The 16408-nt window shown below is 37.1% G+C and overlaps 2 protein-coding genes across 31 annotated transcripts in view; one reads left to right on the forward strand and one right to left on the reverse strand.

Moving 5' to 3' along the window:
* The window catches only part of CREB1 (cAMP responsive element binding protein 1), an 87882-nt gene extending 74829 nt beyond the window's left edge, over nt 1–13053 (forward strand). For 9 of the 11 annotated variants that reach the window (XM_063695133.1, XM_031008596.3, XM_055379490.2 and 6 more), the window contains one exon: nt 6525–13053. In XM_063695133.1, the coding sequence (XP_063551203.1) occupies nt 6525–6669 (145 nt within the window). In that variant the 3' untranslated portion in view covers nt 6670–13053. The remainder of the gene's footprint in view (nt 1–6524) is intronic. The other 2 variants (XR_010129685.1, XR_008677447.2) reach the window with 2 other exon arrangements.
* METTL21A (methyltransferase 21A, HSPA lysine) overlaps nt 1–16408 on the reverse strand; it is a 42295-nt gene that overhangs the window by 9087 nt on the left and 16800 nt on the right. For 3 of the 20 annotated variants that reach the window (XM_063695163.1, XM_055379503.2, XM_063695162.1), the window contains exon 4: nt 6690–6725. The exons of 13 other annotated variants lie outside the window; for them this stretch is intronic. In XM_063695163.1, the coding sequence (XP_063551233.1) occupies nt 6690–6725 (36 nt within the window). Of the gene's footprint in view, nt 1–2834; nt 2966–6612; nt 6726–8689; nt 15150–16408 lie in introns of those variants that run through there. 4 more of the 20 variants (XM_063695161.1, XM_055379501.2, XM_063695152.1 and 1 more) reach the window with 3 other exon arrangements.

The following is a 16408-nucleotide window of genomic DNA, read 5'->3' on the forward strand; positions in this document are numbered from 1 at the left end:
TTCTTAGTTTCATTAGTTTTCTCCTTAGAATTGTATTGATTTGTACTCTGATCTTTGTTATTTTCTCCTGCTTGCTTTGGTTTTTTTAGTTGTTCTCTTTCTAGTTTCTTTTTTCATTAACTGTAAATTTTTTCCTATTAATATATACCTTTGTCTTATTTCAGTTTCTAAGAAAACATCTGCAGGTATCTAGTTTCTTAAGACAATAGTTGGATCAGTTTGGCAAATCTTTTGTAAAGGGCCAGATAGTAAATATTTCAGGCTTTGCAGACCAAATGATCTGTCACAACTACTCAACTCTGCCGTTGTAATACCAAAGCAGCGATGGATAATACTGACTGTGTTCCAGTAAAACTTTATTTACAAAAACAAGCAGGGAAGCAAAGTTTGGCAACCCTTGATATAAATAATTGATTTAAGCCCTTTTTTTCTAACATAAGTATTTAAGGCTGTAAATTTCCATTTTAGCATTGGTTTAGCTGTGTCCCACAAATTTTGGGTTGTCATTTTTATTTGCATTCAGTTTAAAATTTTTTTTATTTCCTTTGAGACTTCTTTTTTGACCTATAGACTTAGAAATGTTTAATATTCAATTTCTAAATAATCGAGGATCTTCCCAGGTGTTTTATGGCCCAAGAACATACTTTGTATTATTTTTATTCTCTTAAATTATCAAGTATCGTATCAGTGTCAGATAGGTGTAGTTGATTATGTCATTCAGGTGTACTGTATCATTTTTAATTTTCTACTTATTCTGTCATCTCTGAGACTCTACTTAGTCTATCATCACTGACAGGAGAGTGTATTAAGGCATTCATCCCTTTGTTCATTTCTCCTTTCAGTTCTATTAGCTTTTGCCTCATACATGAGAATTACATCTTCCATTTAGAATTATGTCTTCTTAGAGGATAGACCTCTTTATTATTATATAGTGTCTGTCTTTATCCCTGACAATATTCCTTCTTCAGAAGTCTGCTTTGTCTGATACTAATAAAACTACCCCAGTTGGTTTGTTTTGTTTTTGTTTGTTGAGACAGAATCTTGCTCTGTTGCCCAGGCTGGAGTGCAATGGCAGTGGCACAATCTCGGCTCACTGCAACCTCCACCTCCCTGATTCAAGTGATTCTCGTGCCTCAGCTTCCCAAATAGCTAGGATTACAGGTGTGCACCACCACACCCAGCTAATTTTTGTATTTTTAGTAGAGACGGGGTTTCGCCATGTTGGCCAGGCTGGTCTCAAACTCCTGACCTCAAGTTATCCGCTCACCTCAGCCTCCCAAAGTGCTGGGATTACAGGCGTGAACCACCATTCCCAGCCTCCTTTTGATTAGTATTTGCATAATATATATCCTTCTCCATCCTTTTTCTTCTCTGATTATATTTGAAGTGGGATTCTTGTAGATGGCATATACTTAGGTCTTCCTTTTTTACTGAACTACATGCCTTTTAAATGGTTTAGATCAGGAATTGGCAAACTATGGCACAAGTAGAAATTTTTAATTTTACATTTATATATTTAATTTTCAATTGTCTTCATTTCCTTATATAAATCCATGTTTTAATCTATTATATTTCTGCCTCAAAAACTCTTTTTTACATTTCTTAGGAAATAGATCTTCTGGCAATGAATTCCCTCTAGTTTTGTTTGAAAAAGTTTATTTCATCATCACATTTGAAAGATATTTTTGCTGGGTATAGAATTCTGGGTTTATCATTTTTTTCTTTGAAGTGACAGACTTTAAAGATGTCACTTAAGGCCGAGGTAGGCGGATCACGAGGTCTGGAGTTTGAGACCATCCTGGCCAACATGGTGAAACCCTCTCTCTACTAAAAATACAAAAAATGAGCTGGGCGTGGTGGCACACACCTGTAGTCCCAGCTACTCGGGAGGCTGAGGCAGGAAAATTGCTTAAACCCGGGAGGCGGAGGTTGCAGTAGCCCAGATCACGCCACTGCACTCCAGCCTGGCAACAGAGCAAGACTCCATCTCAAAAAATAAAAAAAGATGTCACTTTTTTTTCTTACGATTTAAATGGTTTCTGACAAGAAATCTGCATGTGTATAATGCTCCTTTTCTTCCTCTGCCTCTGATTTTCAGCAATTCAAATATAATATGCCTAGGGATTTTCCCTCCCTTCCCTCCTTCCTCCCCCATCCCCACCATATTTATCTTATTGTTCTTGTGTCTGTGGCTTGGTGTCTGTCATTAATTTTAGAAAATTCTCGGCCAGGTGCAGTGGCTCACGCATGTAATCCCAGCACTTTGGGAGACCAAGGCAGGCGGATCACGAGGTCAGGAGATTGAGAACATCCTGGCCAACATGGTGAAACCCCGTCTCTACTAAAATACAAAAAATTAGCTGGGCATGGTGGCACATGCCTGTAGTCCCAGCTGAGGCTGAGGCAAGGGAATTGCTTGAACCTGGGAGGCGGAGGTTGCAGTGAGTCAAGATTGCACCACTGCACTCCAGCCTGGCGACAGAGCAAGACTCCATCTCAAAAAAAAAAAAAAAAAGAAAGAAAGAAAAGAAAATTCTCAGATGTACTTTCTTCAAATATTTTTCCGTCCTGTCCTCCCTCTTCTGAGATTACAGTTATAAATATGTTAGGATGTTGGAGACGGTCACACAGCTTTTTGTTGTTCTCTCTTCAAGTTCACTGATTCTTTCCTCAGCTGTGTCAGTTTTACTTACCAGAACATCAAACATATTCTTTATCTCCATTTCCATTTGATTCCTTTTCATAATTTCCGTGCCACTGCTGAAATAACCCATCTGATCTTACATGTTATCCACCGTTCCTATTAGAGCCTTTAGCATGTTAGTCATACTTACTTAAAATTTGTATCAAGGCCGGGTGCAGTGGCTCATGCCTGTAATCCCAGCACTTTGGGAGGCTGAGGCAGGAGGATAGCTTGAGCCCAGGAATTCAAGACCTGTTTGGAAAACATAGGAAGACACTGTCCCTACAAAAAATAATAAAATAAATTAGCTGGGCATGGTGGTGCATGCCTATGGTCCCAGCTACTGGGGAGGTTGAGGCAGGAAGATCACTTGAGCCTGGGAGGTCAAGGCTGCAGTGAGCCCTCATTGTGCCACTGCACTCCAGCCTGGGCAGCAGAGCAAGACCCCATCTCAAAAATGAAAAATAGAAGCAAATGCTACTTTTTTCTGAATCGATAGTTACATGAGGATGAAGACATCAATGGAATTACAATGTACTGCCGTTTGGAGTTACCTAAAAATAATAATAGCTAACACATCTTCAACATGCTAGGCACTATATTGTGTGCTTTACATATATTAACTCATTTGATCCTCACAAACTTTTTTTTTTTTTTTTTTTTGAGACGGAAACACCTATCACCCAGGCTGGAGTGCAGTGGCGCTATCTTGGCTCACTGCAATCTCTGCCTCCTGGGTTCAAGCGATTTTCCTACCTCAGCCTCCCAAGTAGCTGGGATAACAGGCACCTGCCACCATCTCCAGCTAATTTTTGTATTTTTAGTAGAGACAGAGTTTCGCCATGTTGGCCAGGCTGGTCTCAAACTCCTGGCCTCAAGTGATCTGCCTGCCTCAGCCTCCCAAAGCGCTGGGACCTGGGATTACAGGGGTGAGCCAGCACACCAGCCCTCACAAACCTTTTGAGGTAGAAAATATTACCATGTCTTTTTTACAGTCAGGAAATTAAGGTTAAGTAATAAGATTGTGGCCCTTGACCACACAGAGCTAAAAAAGAATTTACTGGTTTAGATTGAGCAGCTTGCTAAAGAATAATTTTTAATTATTTTTAATCTGTGTTAGAGTTTTTAAAATAATTTTATTTTTAATTGTGGTAAAAAGTATAACAAAATTGACCATCTTAATCAGTTTTAAGTATACAGTTCAGTCATGTTAAGTACATTCATATTGTGGTGCAGTAGATTACCAGAACTTGTTCATCTTGCAAAATTGAAACTCTATACCCGGTAAACAACAACTCCCCATTTCCTTGTTCCCCCAGCCCCTGGCAGCCACTAATGTAAGTCCTGTTTCTATGAATTTGATTGACTTTAGATGCCTCATAAGAGAAATTACACAATATTTGTCTTTTTGAGACTAGCTTGTGTCAGCATAATGCCCTCCAGGTTCATCTACATTTTAGCATGCAGAGGGCCTTCCTAAGGCTGAATAATATTAATAGTACATTGTATGTATATACCACATTTTGCTTACCACTCATCTGCTGATGGACATTTGGGCTGCTTCCACCTCTTGGCTATTGTGAATACTGCTGCAGTGAACATGAGTGTTCAGATATCTCTTTGATACCCTGATTTCAGTTCTTTGGGATCTGTAGCAAAAAGTGGGATTGCTGGATCATATGGTAAATTTTGTTCTTAATTTTTTGAGGAACCTCCATTCCATTTTCCATAGCAGCTGCACCATTTTACATTCCTACCAACAGTACACAAGAGTTCCAGTTTCCTCACATCCTCATCAACAATGGGTATTTTCTGCTGGTGGTGGTTTTTTGATAGTAGCCATCCTAATGGTTGTGAGGTGATACCTAGTGGTTTTAATTTGCATTTCCTTAATGATTAGTGATGTTGAGCATCTTTTTTTTTTTTTTTTTTTTTTCTGAGATGGAGTCTCGCTCTGTTGCCTAGGCTAGAGTGCCATGGTGCAATCTCGGCTTACTGCAACCTCTGCCTCCCAGGTTTAAGCGATTCTCCTGCCTCAGCCTCCTCAGTAGCTGGGACTACAGGCACCCACCACCATACCCGGCTAATTTTTGTATTTTTAATAGAGATGGAGTTTCACCATGTTGGCCAGGCTGGTCTCGAACTCCTGACCTCATGATCCACCCGCCTCGGCCTCCCAAAGTGCTGGGATTACAGGCATGAGCCACCGTGCCCGGCCTATATTGAGCATCTTTTTATAGGCCATTTATATATCTCTGGAGAAATCTCTGTTCAAGTCCCAAGCCCATTTTTTAAATTGGGTTATTTTGCTGTTGAGTTCAAAAGTTCTTTATATATTCTAGATTTTTTTTTTCCCTTTCTTTTGAGACAGCATCTTGCCGTCTCCCAAGCTGTGGTATAGTGGCATGATCATGGCTCACTGCAGCCTCGACCTCCCGGCCTCCAACCTCAGCTTCCTGAGTAGCTGAGACTACAGGCACACACCACCTAACTAATTTTTAATTGAGACAGGGTCTTGGTTTGTCACCCAGGTTGGAATGCAGGTGGCAGGATCACGGCTCACTGCAACCTAAGACCTCCTGGGCTTAAGCAGTCCTCCCACCTCAGCTTCCTGAGCAGCTGGGACTACAGGCATGTGCCACCACACTTGGCTAAATTTTTAAAAATTTTTTTTTAGAGACAGGGTCTTAATATATTGCCCAGGCTGTTCTTGAACACATGGGTTCAAGAGATTCTCCCACCTCAGCCTCCCAAAGTGCTGGGTTTATAGGCGTGAGCCATACACCTTGCCTATTCTAGATCTTAACCCCTTAGTAGATATATGATTTGCAGATATTTCTTCTCATTCTGTAGGTTGCCTTTTCACTATTTATTGTGTCTTTGGATGTGCAGAAGTTTTTTAGTTTGATATAGTCCTATTTGTCTATTTTTGCTTTTGTTACCTCTGTTTTTGGTGTTGTATTTAAGATATCACTGCCAAATCCAATGTCAGAGAGTGTTTTCTTCTAGAAGTTTTATAGTTTTAGGTCTTACGGTTAGGTCTTTGATCTATTTTGAGTTAATATTTGTGAACGACATAAGGTGCGGCCCAACCTCACTCTTTTGCATGTGGATATCTAGGTTTCCCAGCACCATTTGTTGAAGAGACTGTTAGATTTTTTTAAATGCCCTGAAATGATTAGTTTGTAAGATTTTCTATTTAAAGGATCGTTACACATTGAAATTCAGCTTTAATGTTTTCTTAGTTATTGATATGGATAGAATTTCAAGTTTTGCAGGAATTACGCAGAATATTTTAATTAATAGTAAGAGATGTAATTTTTAAGTGGTCATTTAGGTCTTGCTTGTTTATGGAGTTGTTTTTTTGTTTGTTTCTTTGAGACGGAGTCTCACTCTTGTCACTCAGGCTGGAGTGCAGTGGCGCAATCTCAGCTTACTGCAGCCTCTGCCTCCCAGGTTCAAGCGATGCCCATGGCTCAGCCCTCCAAGTAGCTGGGACTACAGGCATGTGCCACCACACCCTGCTAATTTTTGTGTTTATAGTAGAGAGGGGTTTCGTCATGTTGGCCAGGCTGATCTTGGACTCCTGACCTCAGGTGATCCCCCTGCCTTGGCCCCCGAAAGTGCTGGGATTACAGGCGTGAGCCGCCACGCCTGGCCAGATTAAAATTTTAATATAAGGTAATTTCCAAGTCATTCTGTATATCTTTTCCAATGCTTAATATATACTAAAATGTTGGTTGCTGTGAGCTATTTCTTTAAAAAAGAAAAAAAAAAGGTAATCCAAAATAAATATGTGGAAATCATTTGCATAATTTTTCCCGTCCTCTTTTGCTTGTAGGGAAGCAGCTCGAGAGTGTCGTAGAAAGAAGAAAGAATATGTGAAATGTTTAGAAAACAGAGTGGCAGTGCTTGAAAATCAAAACAAGACATTGATTGAGGAGCTAAAAGCACTTAAGGACCTTTACTGCCACAAATCAGATTAATTTGGGATTTAAATTTTCACCTGTTACGGTGGAAAATGGACTGGCTTGGCCACAACCTGAAAGACAAAATAAACATTTTATTTTCTAAACATTTCTTTTTTTCTATGCGCAAAACTGCCTGAAAGCAACTACAGAATTTCATTCATTTGTGCTTTTGCATTAAACTGTGAATGTTCCAACACCTGCCTCCACTTCTCCCCTCAAGAAATTTTCAACGCCAGGAATCATGAAGAGACTTCTGCTTTTCAACCCCCACCCTCCTCAAGAAGTAATAATTTGTTTACTTGTAAATTGATGGGAGAAATGAGGAAAAGAAAATCTTTTTAAAAATGATTTCAAGGTTTGTGCTGAGCTCCTTGATTGCCTTAGGGACAGAATTACCCCAGCCTCTTGAGCTGAAGTAATGTGTGGGCTGCATGCATAAAGTAAGTAAGGTGCAATGAAGAAGTGTTGATTGCCAAATTGACGTGTTTTCACATTCTCATTGTGAATTATGTAAAATTGTTAAGAGACATACCCTCTAAAAAAGAACTTTAGCATGGTATTGAAGGAATTAGAAATGAATTTGGAGTGCTTTTTATGTATGTTGTCTTCTTCAATACTGAAAATTTGTCCTTGGTTCTTAAAAGCATTCTGTACTAATACAGCTCTTCCATAGGGCAGTTGTTGCTTCTTAATTCAGTTCTGTATGTGTTCAACATTTTTGAATACATTAAAAGAAGTAACCAACTGAACGAAAAAGCATGGTATTTGAATTTTAAATTAAAGCAAAGTAAATAAAAGTACAAAGCATATTTTAGTTAGTACTAAATTCTTAGTAAAATGCTGATCAGTAAACCAATCCCTTGAGTTATATATAACAAGATTTTTAAATAAATGTTATTGTCCTCACCTTCAAAAATATTTATAGTCACTCATTTACGTAAAAAGATATTTCTAATTTACTGTTGCCCATTGCACTTACATTATACCACCACCAAGAAAGCCTTCAAGATGTCAAATAAAGCAAAGTGATATATATTTGTTTATGAAATGTTACATGTAGAAAAATACTGATTTTAAATATTTTCCATATTAACAATTTAACAGAGAATCTCTAGTGAATTTTTTAAATGAAAGAAGTGGTAAGGATATAAAAAGTACAGTGTTAGATGTGCACAAGGAAAGTTATTTTCAGACATATTTGAATGACTGCTGTACTGCAATATTTGGATTGTCATTCTTACAAAACATTTTTTTGTTCTCTTGTAAAAGGAGTAGTTATTCTGCTTTAGCTTTCCAATATGCTGTATAGCCTTTGTCATTTTATAATTTTAATTCCTGGTTAAAACAGTCTGTATTTGTGTATATCATACATTGTTTTCAGTACCACTTTTAATTGTTACTCATTTTATTCACTAAGCTCGATAAATCTAACAGTTACTCTTAAAAAAAAAAAAAGACTAAGGTGGATTTTAAAAATTGGAAACTGACATAATGTTAGGTTATAATTTCTCATTTGGAGCCGGGCGCAGTGGCTCACGCCTGTAATCCCAGCACTTTGGGAGGCCAAGGTGGGTGGATCACCTGTGGTCAAGAGTTCGAGACCAGCCTGGCCAACATGGTGAAACCCCATCTCTACTAAAAATACAAAGATTAGCCAGGCGTGGTGGCCGGCGCCTGTAATCCCACCTACTCGGGAGGTTGAGGCAGCAGAATTGCTTGAACCCAGGAGGCAGAGGTTGCAGTGAGCCGAGGTAGCACCATTGCACTCCAGCCTGGGCGACTCCGTCTCAAAAAATAAAAATAAAAAAATGTCTCATTTGGGAAGGAAATTCCTTTTAAAAAAGAGTTGAGACACTTAGAAAACTAATGTTTTATATTTAGTCAAGAGTTATTTAAGAAAGTCAAGCTTGTTTAACAACAAAATATGAAGATTTAAGTGTTAATTGCTGGATCCATTTTAAAATAAGATTTTAATTAACATTTGTAAATGGTATATTTTCGTTTGTAACAAACCATTGTCTTTTTTCAAGGATGAACAGAGTTTATGAAGGAGCATCATTCTAAGAATTAAGTGATGTAGTCTTTATGTTTGGACAGTTCACCAGATTCTCAAGAAGGCTTTCAAACAACTATAAAGTTTGATGTTTGTCCTGCTGAGCTAATGGGGAAAGTTATAGCATAAAAATTGTGTAACCGCATAGATACGTCATTTTTAAAAACTGGTTTAACAGAAATCAAGCAAAGTCACAAATATGTTCACAAGTTGGAATTATTTATTGAGTCAAAATATCGAATCGAACATTTTGAATGTTATAAGTGTTATAAATGAAAAACTGCCTGATGTTTAGCAGTTTGTATTCTCTAAAGCTTTTTTTCAAAAGTTCAGGCTTTCTACTTACTGGGAAGTTGGTCGTCCTCTTAGTCCCTGATAAATCAAGGCAATCACATTCATGTGAGCTGGATGAATTTATAAGTTATAAAGACCTTATCCTTCATACCTTGAGGATGATTGCACTGGTTTTGAAGTCAATAACTTAATGATGAGGTGAGAAATGTATCCTGTTGCTAAATCTGTCTTAGACCCTTGGTGAAACTTGAAGATTTCAGTTTATAAAGATAAAATCAAGCATCTTTTGTGCAGTTTTCTTTTTTTAATGCAAGAATGGTGGGGAGGTTTGTTTGTAAGCATGAAACTTTGAGAATCTTTATTAAGAAAATGACATAATTTTTAAAAACCTTGTAGCCAAGAACATATGTGGCCACATTACCAGTAATAAATGTTTTTCTCTTTATATTGGCCAAAAGGGAATAAAAAGGTCATCACAGGAATTTGTACATATGCTACTGATTTGCCTAGAAAATAGCAAGTTTGGTATTGCTCACTTTGCAAATATAGGGCCATGTGGCACTTTTATCTATAGGACAGATTAACTCTAATAAAAATGAAGTGGGGAGGGGTTTATTTTTGATATATTACTCTTATGAGTTTTCAAGCTTTGATAATGTTTAACTGAAAAGTGGCTTAGAAAGGGCTAGATCCAATGTGTTCATTATTAAATAATTGCTATCAGATACAATTTTAAGTTCATTCCTTTTCAAACTCAAGTACCATATTGGCAACCATAATATTGTCATAGGTGCTCTCTTCATTTAGATATTCTTGGGGGGGGTGGCATTTGTATAATATATGTGTACATATATATATATATATATACATACAGTATATAATCTAAAGCTCTGAGAGCTCTTAAGTCAGGAATGCTGAGTATTATAGTATATTGAGATCAGATGAAATTTTACATTTTTGTGTGTTCTGTTGCATCCCTTCTGGTAGTTTCTATGACTGCATTACTCCAGCACTCATGATTGATTTTATCTTCTAATTTTCTTCCAAGTATTTTATTTTTTATTAGTTTTCTTTGGCTTGATACTTTTAAATATGTTACTAGTCACTTGAAAGCCTCTCCCCCAAAAGTATTTGGTTTTTATGCTTTGTCTGTGGCAGCTATAACAGTGGTAAGAACATTTTGAAGATAGCTTTTTAAAGGAACCACTGATTTTTTCAAAAATCATCCTGGGGGAGGAATTTTGGCATTTCATTTGAGCAGGGATTTTGTCAGAAAATGTGTTTTGATGGTAGGTCAGCAGCAGTGCTAGTCTGTGAAAGCACAATACCAGTCAGGCAGCCTATCCCATCAGATGTCATCTGGCTGAAGTTTATCTCTGTCTCTCAGGACAAATCCCTACTATCTTTTTTACCTTTTGGGGTGACATGTGGAATCATACAAAGGCTTAGGAAGAAATACGTTTGTTTAAACCAGGATGCTTTACTTACTTGAAGTGACTTCAATCTAGATTTCTTTTAATATTTAACAAATTTTTAATTCTATGATCAGCCACAGTCAGCTATTACCATAAATTGGTCTCTGTTTATTTTGAAGATCACGGCTGCTTCATTTTGCAGGATTAAATAGGGCTAATATATCTTAAAGTTAAGATCTTGAATTAAAGTGAGTTTTAGAAATAGTGTTACATACCTTTTCAGTTGTTTTCAAGAGGCTTTATTTTTGTTGCCTTTGTAGCCCTGAAAGCTGTTGGTATATTTTTTCCCTCATGGACCTAATAGAAAAGTTGTATATTTATTTGGATTATATTTACATTCTGTCCTTTATAAATGTTTGGTGTAACTTGCACTTTTTTAAATGACCCAGTTTGGGTATTAGCAACTTAAGAAATTCCCTCATCAAGTAATTCTCAACTTTTTAGTCTTTCTCCTCTCTTCAAATCATGTGACTTTTTAAATGGAAGTTTTTCATTGATTAAAATATTTTAGCACCTAAAAGCTAGCCTTAAAAACAGCTGTAAAAGAAAAACATCAGGAAATTAGATATGACTAGCCCAGTTAATTAAAAGACGGGCTTAAACCTTGTTTTATTCTTTTTCATCTTGGGTGAAGATTGAAGGGAAAATAACTCAAGTGCATAATATTTATTTTCAATTTTTAATGAGACTTTATCCTCATCACAACATTAATACTGTACATAGTATGCCAAAATATCCATTAATTTGTCTAGAATAGTACAAGACTTTTTAAAGCAATTGTCTTCACAGAGACCACATGTAATATACTGAAATATGTTCATTTTTAATGGCTTTGTTAACATCAAAGAAATGCTGCCTAAATTTGACTGATTTCAGATGAGGAAGGAGAAAGTAAATTGTGCGTAGTAAGGCTGTAGGTGAAGAGTTGTGAGATAAATAGTTCACTCAGTTGTACAAAGCACAACTAGAACTTTTTGTTGGGTGGCTTACATACATCTTGAATATTCTTAATGTAATAATGTTGACTATTAAGTTGGCTACACAGTCACTGTATGTACTAGGAACTGGTTTCCTTGACATTCTAGAATCAATGGCTAGGAGAGGCATTAATCTTTGAGGGGCTGAACATATCATGAAGCTGAGTCAGTATGGAAAATTTTCAAATAAACAGGGTGCTGAAGTTCCATCTGTCTCATCTGCTTATGATAAGTTCTTATTGATTAGTGAATGTAGCTTAAGCCTTTGTATGTGTCCTCAGGGGGCAGACCGACTTTAAGAGGGACCAGATAACGTTTGAATGGAGGGATTATATTTCAGGTGTTTTAGCTTGAAATTTATTTTTTAAAAAAAGAAAAATTTAAAAAATATATAAATAAAATAGAACAAAGCCGGTGATGCAAGTTGATATTATAAACAGGCAGTTTTAGCACAGAAAGAAAATACTGACCTGTCTGCATTCTGGTACGGTGGGTGCAGGTCCCAGCTGGGTATGACATGATACATTTTTAATTATTCTCACCAGCAAGTAAAAGGAAAATGAACAGTCTTTTGGAATTGTCTTTGAAAAGGATCAAAGAGTAGGAAATTCACATTTGACCCAACATTACTTGCCTATAGAAGTATGGCATTTCCAAGCTTTTGTCTGAGGAGCATCTCAGAGAAGTGAGAGTAAATCTGAGATAGTTTAAAAATTGGTAGGGAAGGAAGAAAATCTCTGCAGTAGGGAAGGAAGAAAATCTCTGCAAATAATGATTTTATGTTTGTTGGCCAAGTGAAATGATCTATCATTGTGTTTGGGAGGTTTTATTTTCTTATGTTTTTAAAATTGAATTGGTAAATGCTTTATAGATGTATTTTTATCCAAGTGCCACTCCAATTTGTGTATGTAATAAAATTATTTATATTAAAAGTGGGAAATAATTGTCAACTTTTTTTTGAGTATAGATTTATTAGGGGTGGCAAAGAAGAGTGCTAGTTAGCAGTTTTCCATGTAAAGTTGTCCTTGACTGATTTGTCCACATGCCAGTTGTAACTCCCCCACTCCCTGCAAAAGGAATTATTTCTAACCCAGATGTATCACTTGAAACTTTTTAGAAGCAAAATAATCAGGGAAGTTCCTAGAAAGGTGTTTGGCTTTTTGGTTTTTGAGGATTGGGGTAAAGAAGACTTCCCCCACAACTGTCAGCACAAAACAGGGTATTGATTTTTAACTCTGATGTTTCTATTGGAGTTGAATACTAAATAAATAACTATAATGAGGGAAATACATTTCTAATAAAATTCCCTACATTCTAGAAACATCCCTGTTTTAATTTTTTTATCTAAATCTTTTTGTGCTTTATGTGTAAAGAAAAAAGTGTACTGAGTTACAATGCATTTTATTAACACTATGTACATAATAGCTGCTTTGTGTTCAGAATGGTAGCAGTTGCTTTGTATATTAAAGTGATCCTTGTGAATTTGTGAAATATTGTCATAAAGTGCTTTTTCTTACTGTAATCTGTGGTATCAACTGTCATAATGCTCTTTTTACACAAACATTTATGTGCAGTCACATAAACATGCTTTTAAAAACTCTGTAAGTCTCTTTTTTGGGGATGGGATCTCTATTTTGTTGGGTTTTTTTTGCTAGTAGTGTGAAGCCATGTTTTATTGAACTTAAAGTTACAATATATTACAAGCTTGTGTTGGAAGGCAGCAAAACTAATTCAGACAACAACAACATGTCGTCAGTTACTGGATCCCTAATTTTCAGGACAAAACCTGTTTTTCAATAAGATTGAACAGTGCCTATTTGTGGATTTGGAGATGTTACTGTCGAGATGACTAATGGAGACATACGACCAGCTGTGTCTGATGTCATAAAACACAGGTGTTCACTGAAAGGACAATAAGAATATATACCTTCTCAGGTCCCCTTGCAATTCTAAAACTCTGTGATCATATAAATTGGAAGGAAAGGGGAGGGGATATGGTTAATCTTTGCTTAAGATGTAAGAATAAAAAAGTTATCTCCTATACTATTAACTTCTGAAATAAGTTCTGAGACGAGACATCTGAAAATAAGCAGCTGCATTTGTATGTTTCTTCACTGCCAAGATGTGTTCAAGCCTGCTATACCTGCCATTTTATTGGAAGGCTTAATGAATTTCATTTATTTTCTGCAACAACCATTACATAATTTATTGCACAAAATGAGACATTTTTGAGAGTGATATTAATTACATGAGGGACAATAGGCATGAACTAGGATTGTTCTAAGCAAATCGGAATCTGGGGTCATCCTGCCATGTTCAGGTGCTTGGACCTTCAGGAAAAGATTGCCCATCTTGTCATTTGACCAAGCACTGAAGTGACAAGACCATCCTTGAGAAGTCACATCCAAAGATAAAATTCCGATCCATTTCTAGTTTTAGTGTTTCGCCACTGAAGACTTAACATATGTCTTTTACACTCAGGTTGCAAAACACAGGCCCAAGACAAAACTTAACTTCTCCCCCAAATCTTCCTTAAGCTGGTTTTTCCATCTCGTAAGTGGTGCCACTATCCATCTGTTAAATTGCTTAGGGGAAACCTAGAAAAGCACTACCTTAATCAGTGTTATCCTTCCTCTTAACTGTGCGTCCTAATTTCTCCACATCTTTCTTAAGTGCAGTGACCAAACCGGATGAGAATTCTAACACGGGCCTGACATCAAATGGAAAGGAAGGATAATGTCCAGGAGTTGGAATGCTATCCTTGTTTATAATTAAGATGCAATTCACATAAAATTAACTTTTTAACTGAACAATTAAGTGGTAGTACATCCACAATGGTGTACAACCACCACTTCTATCTAGCTCCAAAACATTCTCATCACTCCAAAAATAAAGTCCCGTTACTCTCCATTTTCTCCTCCCCCCCGCCCTTGTCCCTGGCAACCACAAATCTGCTTCCTGTTTCTTTGGATTTACATCCAGGTATTTCATGTGAGACTCATACACTGTGTATTACTTCTTTGGTCTAGCTTTAACGTGTTGTTGAGGTTGATCCATTGTAACATGTTATCAGTACTTCATTCCTTTTTATAGCTAAGTATACTTTTTATAGTAAGTATGCCATTGTACATATATACCACAAGTTTATGGATTCATCCAGTTGAGTTGTTTCTACTGTTTGGCTAATGTTCATAGTGCTGTTAGGAATGTTCCTGTACAAGTATTTGAGTCCCTGTTTTCAATTATTTGGGGTATATGCCTGGGAGTGGAGTTGCTGGGTCATGTTGAAATCGCACATTTAACTTTTTGAGGAACTGTCAAACTTTCCCTCAGCAGCTGTACCGTTTTACCTTCCACCATTGATGTATGAGGGTTCCAATTTCTCCACACCTTCACCAACACTTATTTTGCCATTTTAAAAATTATAGCCATCCTCATGGGTGTGGTCTCTCGTGGTTTTGATTTGCATTTCCCTGATTACTAATGTTGTGGAGCATCTTTTGTTGTCTTTGGCCATCTGCGTATCTTCTTTGAAGAAATGTCTGTTGAGGTCCTTTGTTCATTGAAATTTTGTTGTTGGGTTCTGAGTTCCTTATATATTCTGGGTACTAGGCCCTTATAATATTTTCGCCTATAAGTTTTTGCTTTATAATGTCCTCATTGTTTTCAAACTTACTTTATGTAATATGTACATTTCTAAAAAAAAAGAAACATGGAAAAGGGCAAACTGTGAGAAGTAGTTTTTTGTGTTATGTTTTTTGTGACAGTCTGTGCATATATATACAAATATAATGTATGTTCTCTCCTCCTCCCTCTCCCTTTTTTTACACAAAAGGTAGGTACAAACAGTGGTTTATAAACTGCTGCCATTGTACAGATACAGTTTAACCAGTCCTCTTTTGGGGACATTTGGCTGTTTGAAATTTTTTACTGTTACAGATATACACAGGTTGGTAACTAGGTCTACACAAGTTGTATCTCCAGGATACTGAGAAGTAAAAGTTATTTCTGAATTATGATTTTCTTCATATTTGGATATTGTTTCCTAATGATTATTAGGTATCTGCTAAGCAATTTTTATTAACTTATGTTGATTACTATTTTTATGTCAAACTTTACAGTCTAGGCATTTTTTTCTGGAATTAAAATTAGAAGTGGCACAGACTTTCATAAGTCTTTCCTTTTCTCATCTCTGTTAATACTGTTTTCTTTCTAATATCCTCAGAAATAACTGTTCTTAGCAAAGAAACAAGTTTTCAATATGCCATCTTTTCTAGTGTTACTAAATTTTTAACCCCTCTGGTTGTAGAAGGAAAGGTGTAACATGATTTTAGAGCAGAAAGCTAACAATTAAATCTTCAAGTTGGGCCGGGGTGCGGGTGGCTCACGCCTGTAATCCCATCACTTTGGGAGGCCGAGGCAGAGGAGGGCAGATCACCTGAGGTCAGTAGTTCGAGACCAGGCTGACCAACATGGTGAAACCTCGTCTCTACTAAAAAATACAAAAATTAACCAGGCATGGTGGCGGGCGCCTGTAATCCCAGCTACTCGGGAGGCTGAGGCAGGAGAATCGCTTGAACCCAGGAGGCGGAGGTTGCAGTGAGCCGAGATTGCGCCATTGCACTCCAGCCTGGGCGACAGAGCAAGGCTCCCGTCTCAAAAAAAAACTTCAAGTTTTAAGGTAAAACAGAGCTAAGGACTGTCCGGTGTCATGCTGTTTATGTCAGTGCTAAGACAGTACAAGTTTCCAGCTTCCCAGAGGAGGGTTCTCTATACTCACTGTACTTACCAATTCATGTTAAAGACCTTGAGAAAGCTACTTCTCTCTAGGTAGAGGTTCTGGGGAGCAGTGAGGTTGTGACTTCGTCTAACACTAACACAAATTACAAGTCTGTTTTACCAACTATTAAGTGAAGTCCTATATCTAGGGCCACTTAACAGTACTGGGGTATATT

The sequence above is a fragment of the Gorilla gorilla genome, chromosome 11 (assembly GCF_029281585.2).
Source record: "Gorilla gorilla gorilla isolate KB3781 chromosome 11, NHGRI_mGorGor1-v2.1_pri, whole genome shotgun sequence".
Taxonomy (NCBI): Eukaryota; Metazoa; Chordata; class Mammalia; order Primates; family Hominidae; genus Gorilla; species Gorilla gorilla.